The sequence below is a fragment of the Thalassophryne amazonica genome, chromosome 12, assembly GCF_902500255.1.
Source record: "Thalassophryne amazonica chromosome 12, fThaAma1.1, whole genome shotgun sequence".
NCBI classification, from domain to species: domain Eukaryota; kingdom Metazoa; phylum Chordata; class Actinopteri; order Batrachoidiformes; family Batrachoididae; genus Thalassophryne; species Thalassophryne amazonica.
In genome coordinates this window covers 62794464-62807055 of record NC_047114.1, presented here as the reverse complement: position 1 = coordinate 62807055, position 12592 = coordinate 62794464, and the positions used below count along the sequence as shown (strand labels likewise).

The 12592-nt window shown below is 38.7% G+C and overlaps 1 protein-coding gene across 1 annotated transcript in view; it reads left to right on the top strand.

The window, feature by feature from the left end:
• Positions 1-3090: 3090 nt before the first annotated feature.
• Positions 3091-12592, top strand: part of LOC117522130 (solute carrier family 22 member 5-like) — a 67491-nt gene continuing 57989 nt past the window's right edge. Inside the window, exons 1-2 of the mRNA XM_034183513.1 lie at positions 3091-3547; positions 3724-3827. Of these exons, the coding sequence (XP_034039404.1) occupies positions 3176-3547; positions 3724-3827 (476 nt within the window). The 5' untranslated portion in view covers positions 3091-3175. The remainder of the gene's footprint in view (positions 3548-3723; positions 3828-12592) is intronic.

The following is a 12592-nucleotide window of genomic DNA, read 5'->3' as shown; positions in this document are numbered from 1 at the left end:
GATAAATTCAGCTGGTTTTCGGTAAAAATTTTAACGGCTGATGAGAGATTTTGGTCTCGTAGTGTTGCCGTAAGGACGGCCCACGGTGCCTGACGGCGATCTGCGCTTCGAGGCGGCAGCGTCTTGCCGTTTCAAGTTGAAAACTTCCACATTTCAGGCTCTGTTGACCCAGTAAGTTCGTCAGAGAACAGAGAACTTTTTAGAAGAAGTCGGCATGAGGAGTTTATTCAGACATTCCATTGTTAACGGACATTTTGTAATGAAAGAACGTGCGGGCAGAGTCGCATGTCGGGCTGGAGGTTGAAATGGAGGTTGGTGGGCATGGGGCAAGGGCACTCAACATATCTGAGCAGGTGGCACCAAAATGCACTTGACCATGTAAAAGAAAGCTATTACTGCTTAAATGTGAAGTTACTCAGCGCAGAAAATCAGAATTTTTGAAATATTATTTGTACAGTAGTCACTTGTCATCTTGACTATTTTTTTTAATTTTTTAATTTTAGTCATTCTTTTATTTCTAGTTGTTGTTTTTTGATGTGTAACTGTCCGTTCTTTTCATAATTGTTTTTGCAGCACTTTTTTAACTAAAGTTGTGACTAGAGTGAGGTGTAAGGAGTTGACATATTTAATTCAAAGCACAAGCCTAATAAATGAGTATATGTCTGTTTACGCTTTCCATATTCTGTCGTCGTATTTTTGGTTTTAGCATCAAAACCAAATCACTGTTTTATTTTGGATTTTTTTTTTTTAAATGTAGAATTTAACAGGGTACGTATTTCCAATTTTAAAATATTTTTTGCCCATAATACAACCAGAACTGCTTCATTGCTGATTACTGTCTGAATAATGAACTACTGTCTACTGTCTAACTTCACGCCGGTGCGCTCCGATCGCAAATCGGGGATATTCAACATGTTGGATTTTTTTGGCCCGATATCACAGTGTGTGTGTTGTGTCCTCCGACCACAAACGAGCACGCAGCCTGCTAAATGTGACGTGCAGCCGATCAGAAAGCGAGGTGACGGACGCACGGAGCGGAAAATAAAATCAAAACAGCTGTTCTGACTTACCAGAAAGTCCGGTGGTCGCGCTGTCTCCACTCCTTTAAAGAACACCTTTTCTTTTTCTTTTTGTATCGTTTTTTCCCCTCTGTTTTAAATAGTCCACAAAGTATCTCCGTTTGTTTACTCTGAAGTCACGTTTAATCTCGAGAGATTTTGCGAGATTTCCTGTCTGAGCTGTGAATTGTCCGTGCGTGAAATCTGTTCGTGTGTAGTGTTGTTCTTACCGTGTGACTAAACATCACACACTGTACGACCAAACCTGTTAGAGCTATGATTTTTTTTTTATCTTCACGTGTGTGGTCTCTCAGGTTATGGAAACCTAAAGATCATTTAAAAATCCTGTCATGTGAACCAGGCTTAAGAGAAGATAACCTTTTTGCTCTCTTTCTTTGTTCTTTGCAATGAACAGAACACTAAGCCTGTACGCTGAATGGCTTTAAGCTTAACATTTCAGTGGTGTTCTCTAAGTGTGACTATATTCAAATAAAAAAAAATAATGGTAGAAGTTATTGCCTGTGTTTTATCTTACTGTTAAGGAAAGGAAATACACTGTGCAATGGTTTTCATTGCATTATAATGTACTAGCTGATGATCGGAGTAGGATTCGGTATTCGGTTTCAGATTCGGCCAAATCTTAAGCAGTGGATTCGGTATTTGGCAGAACCTTAAAAATCGGTACATCTCTAATTTTTGGTATCAAATAGTAAATGGACTGCATTTATATAGGGCTTTTCTGCATCAGACACTCAAAGCGCTTTACAAATAATGCAAATAATGCCTCACATTCACCCCAATGTGAGGGTGCTGCCATACAAGGTGCTCACTACACACCGGGAGCAACTAGGGGATTAAAGACCTTGCCCAAGGGCCCTTAGTGATTTTCCAGTCAGGCTGGGATTTGAACTGAGGATCTTCTGGTCTCAAGCCCAATGCCTTAACCACTAGACCATCACCTCCCCCAGTTAACTGATTAACTGTTTGTTGAAACATCATGTGCCTTATTGATGTCTGCAATGTGACATTTCTTGAAAAGTTACTGTACAGCAGCTTTCAACCCTCCAAATGAATATCAAAACGTGATTCTCGATTTTCAACAAATGCTAAATTGTGAACAAATTATGTTTGCTGGTCCACAAGGAAGTGCAATACCAAGGCAATTAAAAGAAAAAAGTGTTGTGCTAAACTGAAACTGTGGGTGTTTCAGCAGGTTCTGACCCTAATGCTATCAGACTATGAGATCAACGGTGGGTGAGTTTCAAAATAAGACTGTGAGCTTATTCTACAACAACCACCTTTTCCAGTTCAATTTGGCCCTCCAGTTTTGTCTGAGGTGCCAGTCAGTTTATGGGCCAAGAGAAACATAAATACATAAATAAATCATGTTGATGTGATAACATCAGTTATGTCACACACTTACATCAAAACCTAATGAAAAATTGCCGATGATTTAAAGGAAAAGAAAACCCGCTGATAAAATACAGCTGGCAAGATAGACTGTGCAATAAACTAAAGATTGATGCGTATCAATAAAAATAAGACCGCTGACAACTGAAATATCCACCTTGAAAGTCTGAATTTAAGCAGAATTCGACAATTTCATAAATGTTGCCATTGACACAATTTTAACCAATCAGAAAAAAATGATGCCTGCTGTCTTTTGATGTCAATTTCAATTGCAATTTCAGGGGTACTTCTAAAATATTAATAATAAAATAATTTTAAAAATGGCTGTTTGTGCAAAATTTTGTGGCAGGGGGGTTCCGGGGAGCACTCTGGGGGGGTGTTGCCTGGGGAGTAATTCAGTGTAGAACCGCCACTGTCCTGAATCAGAAAGCTTTCTCTGTGAGAAGCACCTCAGTGGTCTGGTAGATCATTACAATGTTGGTCTGAAATCAGAGGAGGTTTTAGTGGCAAAAAACCATCTAGCCCCAAAAAAAGAAAGTCTTGCATTCAAGGACATGCAGCGTGTTTTCAATTTGTGTTGTGCGCATAAACGAGTCTGGCAACGTGATTGATTTTCATTCCTCGCTGCAGGCACAGATGAGTGTATATAGCCAATCCGAGCATGGGTTGTGTGACAGACTTCGTTTTTGGTACGTTTCCTGTAAGTCATGTCGGGTGAAGAAATAAGTGACTTCGATGATGCCACGTCTTTTTTGGGAGACTATGGACTCTTTCAAGTTATGATCATGGTGTTACTGAGTGTCAGCGTCGTTCCATGCGGGTACATGGGAGTTCTGACGGTTTTTATCGCTGATACGTCCGAACATCACTGCACAACACCTGCCAACCTGACGCGCAATGGCACAGTGGATCTGCCGTCCTTCCGCGAGCGCAGCAGGAGGATCGGACCTGACAGCTGCTCCCGTTACAAAGTGATCAACTCCACGGAGGACACAATGATATTCAGCAACGACACGGAACCGTGCGTGGATGGATGGGTCTACAGCACCGAGAAATACGCCGCCACTATCGTCTCTGAGGTATTTACGCACGGAGCAAAGCGCTGGCACGCATGAAATAAATCTGATTTTGAAATGAAATGTGAACTAAAATGCTATCTGAATTTAAAAGATGGGATTAATTTTAAGTATTTGTTAGATCGTTTGTGTTTTCTGTCGCAAACAAGTTAAAGCCAGATGATCATTTCGTTGTGCAGTGGGATCTGGTGTGCGATGACGCATGGAAGGTTCCTCTGTCCACCTCCTTATTCTTTGTAGGAATGACGATTGGAACCCTTGTTGCTGGACAACTTTCTGACTGGTAAGTCTTATGAATATCAAGATTTAGTACAACTGGATGGTTATCAATTGTTTCTGGTTAATAGACAGATGAGAAGAGGCGGGGCGTGGCATTATATGTAAGGTCTGATTATAATTGTAAACTAGTTAATAATATGTATTTTACAGTTGATAATATCATGGAATGTGTTACGGTCAAAATTACATCTATAAATTCAAATAATACGGTTGTTAGTTGCATATACAGAGCTCCTGGAGCAAATATTGATACCTTTGAACAAATAATTATGGGAATGTACAACAAAATTAATAAGAATGCACATTTATTTATTTGTGGTGATTTTAATATTGATTTTCTAAATCCTCACAATCATCCACAAACTACTTCATTTATAAATTCCATATATTGTATGGGGTTATTCCCGACTATTATTCATCCAAGCAGAATAACTTCGAACTCAACAACCCTTATTGATAATATTCTAACAAATGTTATATCCGGTAAGCTCAGTGCGGGACTACTGGTAAGTGATATTACGGATCACCTGCCAGTATTCACTGTTTTTGCATTACATGGTCGAGTGTTTCGAAAGGATTTGAATAGGTTGAGTAGAAAAGTAACACCAATAGCCATTGACAATTTAAGGGAGGATTTACTACGTCAGAATTGGAATGAAGTTTATGTTGATGATGTTGATGTATCCTATGATGGTTTCATTTCCTCTATTTCTAAGTTATATGATAAACATTGTCCTCTTGTTGACAAAATATACACTAATCGATACGGCAATAAACCATGGATAACTAAGGGACTTCAGAGAGCATGTAAAAAGAAGAATTTATTGTATAAACAATTTATAAAATTAAGAACAAAGGAAGCTGAAAGTAAATATAAAATTTATAAGAATAAACTAATTTATATTATGAGATTTAGTAAGAAGAAATACTATAGCGAGCTACTCGTTAAAAACAAGAATAATATAAAAAAAATACATGGAACATTTTAAATGAAATAATAAAAAAGAGTAAAAATGTTAGAGATTATCCTTCTTTTTTTCTCTTGAATAATACTGTGATTGAAGACAATGAGTCTATTGCTGACCATTTTAACGAATTTTTTGTCAATGTGGGGAAAAAACTAGCTAGTAATATCGACTCAAGGAGCACAAATTTTTTTGAAAATAAGATAACATTTAATAAATCTGTGTCAATGTTTGTTGGTGCAACCAATGAAGAAGAGATAATTGATCTGGTGCATAATTCCAAAAGTAAGAAAACAAAGGATTTTAATAATTTTGATATGGCTTTTCTGAAAAAAATTATTGATTGTATGGCGAAACCTTTCAGCTATATTTGTAATATATCATTAAGTTCTGGTAAATTTCCTTCTCAGATGAAGATAGCAAAAGTAATACCTACATTTAAAACCGGGGACAAACACACTTTTTCCAATTGCAGACCTATTTCACTTTTACCACAATTTTCGAAAATACTAGAAAAAATTTTTGTAAAAAGATTGAATAATTACTTGCAAAAGCATGAGATACTTTGTGAAGAACAGTATGGATTTAGAAAATCTAGATCTACATCACATGCATTGATGGATTTTATCGAAAATATAGCGACTGCAGTAGATAATAAGCAATATACAGTAGGTATTTTTTTTTTATTTACAGAAAGCATTTGATACTGTTAACCATGAAATATTATTAACCAAATTACAGAAATACGGAATTAGAGGATTAGCATATGATTGGATAAATAGTTATTTACATGGTCGGTTTCAGTATGTTCATTATAATAACATTGATTCTGGACTTCGTGAAATTACGTGTGGGGTGCCCCAGGGTTCGGTGTTAGGACCCCTGTTATTTATACTATATATAAATGATATAAGTTGGGTGTCAAGAGTACTGAGGTGTGTCCTTTTTGCAGATGACACAACTGTGTTTTGTAGTGGTGATAATCTTGAACAGCTTTTGGATACTGTGGAAAATGAATTGGATAAATTCAAGGCTTGGTTTAATGCTAATAAATTGTCACTTCACCTTGGAAAAACTAAATGTATTATATTTGGAAATAAATTTGTACCTAAATGTAAAAATGTAACCATTAACAATATGGAAATAGAGACAGTGACTGAGAATAAATTCCTTGGTGTTATAATTGATAATAAACTCAGCTGGAAACCGCATATAAATTATATAAAATTGAAAATGTCAAAATCTATCGCCATCATGTACAGGGTCAAGGACACACTGTTACAGGAAGGATTACTCACTTTATATCATTCTTTAGTAGTATCATATATGACATATTGTGTGGAGTCTTGGGGTAACACTTATAAATCAAATACCAATCAAGTATTTCTCTTACAAAAACATGCCATTAGAATTATTTGTAACAAACATTATCTTGAGTCAACGCATTCTTTGTTTATGATTTTAAATTTATTGAAATTTAGAGATTTAGTGGATTATATCACAATACAAACTTTGTACAAAGCAAATAATCGAGCCTTACCACTTTATGTCCAGAACCTGTTCAAGATAAGGGATTCTGGATATAGTTTACGAGGATGTGCTGTATTTAAGAGGCCTCCCGTACGCACTAATATAAAGGGTTTTTGTGTTTCAGTTAAGGGGGTGAAGATTTGGAATAAATGTCCTGTTGAAATTAGATTATGTAGTTCTTTAGTTTGTTTTAAGAAATGTTATAAAAACCTATTAATTTCTGGATATATTGGAAAAGGAAATTGAATTTAATGTATAAATATGATGTATAAATTTGTTAATGTATGGTATGTATCTGTGGGGAATGTATGTATATATAGGAGTGTGAGCAAAAATGGATATGTATTTATGAGTCCTATTTTTTATTTTTTTTATTTTTTTTGGAGTATAAGTGTAAAATGTGTTGGACTGGATTTTTGGTATGGGGTGGGTAACTTATAAGCTTTGCTTCTTCCCACCCCTTTTCAGACACACAGTGCAAATTTTGGTTTTGGTTTTTGTTTTGATTTGTTTTGATATGTTGTGTCTGTACTGTGTTGATGCTGAAATAAATTTCATTCATTCATTCATTCATTCATTCATTCAATATAACGTGGATTATATATATATATATATATATATATATATATATATATATATATATATATATATATATATATATATATATATATATATATATATATATATATATATATATATATATACACACAGTGAGGAAAATAAGTATTTGAACACCCTGCAATTTTGCAAGTTCTCCCACTTAGAAATCATGGAGGGGTCTGAAATTTTCATCTTAGGTGCATGTCCACTGTGAGAGACATAATCTAAAAAAAATCCCGAAATCACAAGGTATGATTTTTTAAATAATTTGTTTGTATGTTACTGCTGCAAATAAGTATTTGAACACCTACCAACCAGCAAGAATTCTGGCTCACACAGACCTGTTAATTTTTCTTTAAGAAGCCCTTTTATTCTGCACTCTTTACCTGTATTAATTGCACCTGTTTGAACCTGTTATCTGTATAAAAGACACCTGTTCACACACTCAATCAATCACACCCCAATCTGTCCACCATAGCCAAGACCAAAGAGCTGTCTAAGGACACCAGGGACAAAACTGTAGACCTGCACAAGCTGGGATGGACTACAGGACAACAGGCAAGCAGCTTGGTAGAAGACAACAACTGTTATGATTATTTATTAGAAAGTGGAAGAAACACAAGATGACTGTCAATCTCCCTCAGTCTGGGATTCCATGCAAGATCTCACTTTGTGGGGTAAGGATGATTCTGAGAAAGCTCAGAACTACACAGGAGGATCTGGTCAATGACCTGAAGAGAGCTGGGTCCACAGTCATAAAGATTACATTAGTAACACATGATGCTGTCATGGTTTAAAATCCTGCAGGGCAGCAAGGTCCCCCTGCTCAAGCCAGCACATGTCCAGGCCCGTTTGAAGTTCACCAGTGACCCTCTAGATGATCCAGAGGAGGCATGGGAGAAGGTCATGTGGTCAGATGAGACCAGAATAGAGCTTTTTGGAATCAACTCCACTTACCATGTTTAGAGGATGACAACAACCCCAAGAAAACCATCCCAACCATGAAGCATGGGGGTGGAAGCATCATTTTGGGGGTGCTCTTCTGCAAAGGGGACAGGACGACTGCACCGTATTGAAGTGAGGATGGATGGGGTCATGTATTGCGAGATTTTGGCAAACAGTAAGATTTCCCTCAGTAAGAGCATTGAAGATGGGTTATGGCTGGGTCTTCCAGCATGACAATGACCCCAAACACACAGCCAGGGCAACTAAGGAGGGGCTCCGTAAGAAGCATTTCAAGAACCTGGAGTGGCCTGGCCAGTCTCCAGACCTGAACTCAATAGAAAATCTTTGGAGGGAGCTGAAACTCCAAACCTGAAAGATCTAGAGAAGATCTGTATGGAGGAGTGGACCAAAATCCCTGCTGCAGTGTGTGCAAACCTGGTGAAAAACTACAGGAAACGTTTGACCTCTGTAATCCTGTTGTTAAGCGCTGACGTAACGCATCACGTGATAAATCTGTTTCCGGGTCCAAAGACCTGCAAGTTTACAATTAAAGTTACGTCTGTTTGATCCTTTTAAGGATTTGCAGTTTAAGTTTAGTTTGTGTTTACATTGTGCGCAAACCTCCGTCCCTCCCTTCTCCTTCTCCGCCTCCACCTCCGTTAACCGCATTCATCTGGTTCTATGGTCAGAACACTTAATAAAACTTTTTTTTCTTTTACTTTACATATTTTATTATGCACAGCTAAAATATATGTCTGTTTGTTAATAAAAAAATATTTATTAAAATAAACAGGACGATAAAGTGCAAACTTCACTTTTTCCCCGAACGACATGAACAGGAATCGATCGCAGCTCACAACAACTCCCACTGAAAATAACAAACGACCTGAACGTCTGACATTTTTACATAAAACAAACGCAGTAACAACGTCTAAAATCCCAGTTAATATATCCAGGAGAGTTTTAGGCACAATATACAAAGAGTTTCATGTTGTGATGTTAATGCTGTTGTCCTTGTGCAGCGGTTTAAGTGCAGCCTGATCAGATCGTCTCAGTGCAGTTCTCAATGTTAATGACAGCGAGCCTTTTTTGTTTGGAGCCGGAAGTTGAAAATCACATGATGCGTTACGTCACACTTAACAACTGGATTGCAAACAAAGGCTACTGTACCAAATATTAACATTGATTGTCACAGGTGTTCAAATACTTATTTGCAGCAGTAACGTACAAATAAATTATTAAAAAATCATACATTGTGATTTCCGGATTTGTTTTTTTAGATTATATCTCTCACAGTGGACATGCACCTAAGATGAAAATTTCAGACCCCTCCATGATTTCTAAGTGGGAGAACTTGCAAAATTGCAGGGTGTTCAAATGCTTATTTTCCTCACTGTATATATATATATATATTTATTTATTTTATTTTTTTTTCCCAAAATATCTCCATTCACATGAAACCAAATTTTCACATGATAATGAGACATAAACGTATTTCATTCTTAAGTACAAATGGTTATTTTAATTCCTTATTGCATGACAAAGAATGTGATTATGGTATAAGACACATATGCTTGGCTATGATTGATATGGACAATGTTTCTGTGTAGGCTCTCAGTTGTCCAGGTAGTTTCCATAGTAAAGAAGCTTGAATCTTCGACTGGACTGGGTTGCTTGACCCAGTCCAGTCATGGAAAATGGACACCACCACAATCACAACAGAGTTGCCTCAAGGCGCTTCACACAAGTAAGGTCTAACCTTAATAACCCCCAGAGCAACAGTGGTAAGGAAAAACTCCCTCTGAGGGAGAAACCTCAAAGGAGTGACCCTCTGCTTGGGCCATGCTACAGATATAAATTACATAACAATTCACAGAAACAGAACAATTCACAAAACAAATATACAGGAAATGCTGTTGGTACACAGGACAGGAGGGTCACCAGCACAAATACAACTCCCATCTCTGGATGGAGCTGCACCTTAAACAGAGAGAAAAAACAGAATCAGGCATCAGAAAGACAAGAAATACTGTATAATTTGCCAGCATTAAACAACAAGAAAAACAGGAGAAATACTAAGGTGATCGTCAGCCACTAGCCCTAAGCTTCACTAAGAGACCCAGAATTTAGGTAACATTGAAGGCCGCGGCACGCTCTGTTTCCTAATAAAATGACTTAAAAGAGTAAAAAGAGTAAAACAAAACTATACCAGTATGCTAGCCATATGAAAGGGAAAATAAGTGCATCTTAAGTCTGGACTTGAAAGTCTCCACAGAATCTGACTGTTTAATTGAAGCAGGGAGATCATTCCACAGAACAGGGGCATGATAAGAGGAAGCTCTATGACAGCAGACTTCTTATTCACCCTAGGGACACAAAGTAGTCCTGCACCCTGAGAACGCAAAGCCAGTACGTAAGGTTTAATTAGGTCAGCTAAGTAGGGAGGTGCCAGTCCATGAACAATTTTATAGACTAGTAGCAGAACCTTAAAATCTGATCTCACTGGGACAGGAAGCCAGTGAAGGGATGCCAAAATGGGTGTAATGTGGTCAAACTTTCTGATTTGTGTCAAAAGTCTGGCTGCAGCATTTTGAACTAATTGGAGAGCCCTAATGCTAGACTGCGGTAAACCAGAAAATAGAACATTGCAGTAGTCCAATCTAGAAGAGATAAATGCATGGATCAGGGTTTCAGCATCAGCCACAGACAGGATGGGACAAATCTTTGCTATATTTCACAGGTGGAAGAAAGCAGTCCTCATAATATTTCTAATGTGGAGGTCAAAGGACAATGTAGGATCAAAAATTACCTCAAGGTTCCTCACTTTGTCAGTGTGATGTATGACACACGAGCCTAGGCTGAGCGTTAACTGGTCAAATTGATGCCGATGTCTCACTGGACCAAGAACCATCATTTCAGTCTTATCAGAGTTTAAAAGTAGGAAATTTCTGGACATCCAACTTCTCACTGATGCAAGGCAATCTTCTAAGAATTTTATGTGAACGAGATTACCATCAGTTATCAGCATATATAACTGAGTATCAGCATCGCAGTGAAAGGTAATCCCAAAATGGCATAATATTTGCCCAAGGGGTGCTATATAAAGGGAGAAAACCAAGGGGCCTAAGACGGACCCCTGTGGAACCTCAAATTTCATGTCACTAAGGTTAGAGGTAGTGTTACTGTACAAAACACAGTGAGAACGACTGGTCAAGTATGACATCAGCCATGCAAGGGCACTCCCAGTAATCCCCAAATGTTTCTGTGAAGGCTCTCAGTTGTCCAGGTGGTTTCCATAGTAGAGAAGCTTGAATGTTCGACTGGACTGGGTTGCTTGACGTGAGGACGTTTTGCTTGGAGGCCTTGGATGCATCGTTGTTCACCTGCATCCCCACTGCGGAGGCCGTCACAGCTGTGAGGCAGAGGCTGCTGGAGGATGCATCTGTACTTGAAATGACCAAACTTACACCAGACCACATCTGCCAACTCTTGGAGATCTGTCTCAACACCACGTATTTCCTGTTTAGGGGGAATTACTACAGGCAGATCCATGGTTGTGCGATGGGGTCTCCGGTATCCCCCATTGTGGCCAGTCTGTACATGGAGCTAGTGGAGAAGAGAGACTTGGAGTCATTCACGGGCATCGCTCCCAGTCACTGGTTCAGATATGTCGATGACACATGGGTCAAAATCAAGCAACAGGAAGTGGAGGCCTTTACAGAGCACATCAACTCGGTTGACTCCAGTATGAAGTTCACACGTGAGGATTCCAGAAACAATCATTTAGCCTTCTTGGACTGTGATGTTACAATTGGAGAGAACAGGCAGCTCCAAACAGGGGTTTACAGAAAACCCACTCACACTGACCAATATCTGCTCTTTGGCTCAAACCACCCCCTTGAACACAAGCTCGGGGTGATCAGGACTCTTCAACACAGAGCCCTACGGGTGCCCACAACTACAGAGGGAAGGGCTAAAGAACAACAAAATGTCCGGAAAGCCCTCACAGTATGTGGTTACCCACGATGGTCCCTGGATAAAGTGCAGAAATCCCAAAGAACAAAGAGACCAGACAGACAGGAGATGGAGACAAGAAGAAGAGGAGTGTATCTCCCTTATTTAGCAGGAGTAGGGGAAAAACTACAGAGGATCTTCAGACAGTACAAAATCCCAGTTTACTTTAAACCTGTTAACACCTTGAGACAGAAATTAGTTCACCCTAAGGATAGGATCCCTAGTTACAAACAGAGCAATGTAGTATATTCTATCAGATGTCAGGAAAACTGTAACAAACACTATATAGGTGAGACTAAGCAGCTGTTACACAAAAGGCTATACCAGCACCGCAGAGAGGGCGCCGGTGGACCTCAGTCTGCAGTTCATCTCCACCTTAAAGACACTAACCACACGTTTGAGGACAAGTAAGTTAAAATCTTAGCCAGAGAAAGGAAATGGTTTGAGAGAGGAGTGAAGGAGGCATTTTATGTGAAACAGTTGAAACCCAGCCATAACTGGGGAGGTGGACTGAGACACGCTTTGTCCCCTGTTTACAATGGGGTACTCAGGTCAAAGCAGTTTCAGTCTTTTGTTCATGGTAATGAGTCATTCACATCTTCAGGAGAGTCGTCAGGGGAGCGGTCAGGAGAGGCACCCGTCCCATCATTAGGAGGGACAGATGTCCTGTCATTAGGAGGGTGCTAACTAGAGCACAATAGGTGCTAATTAGAGC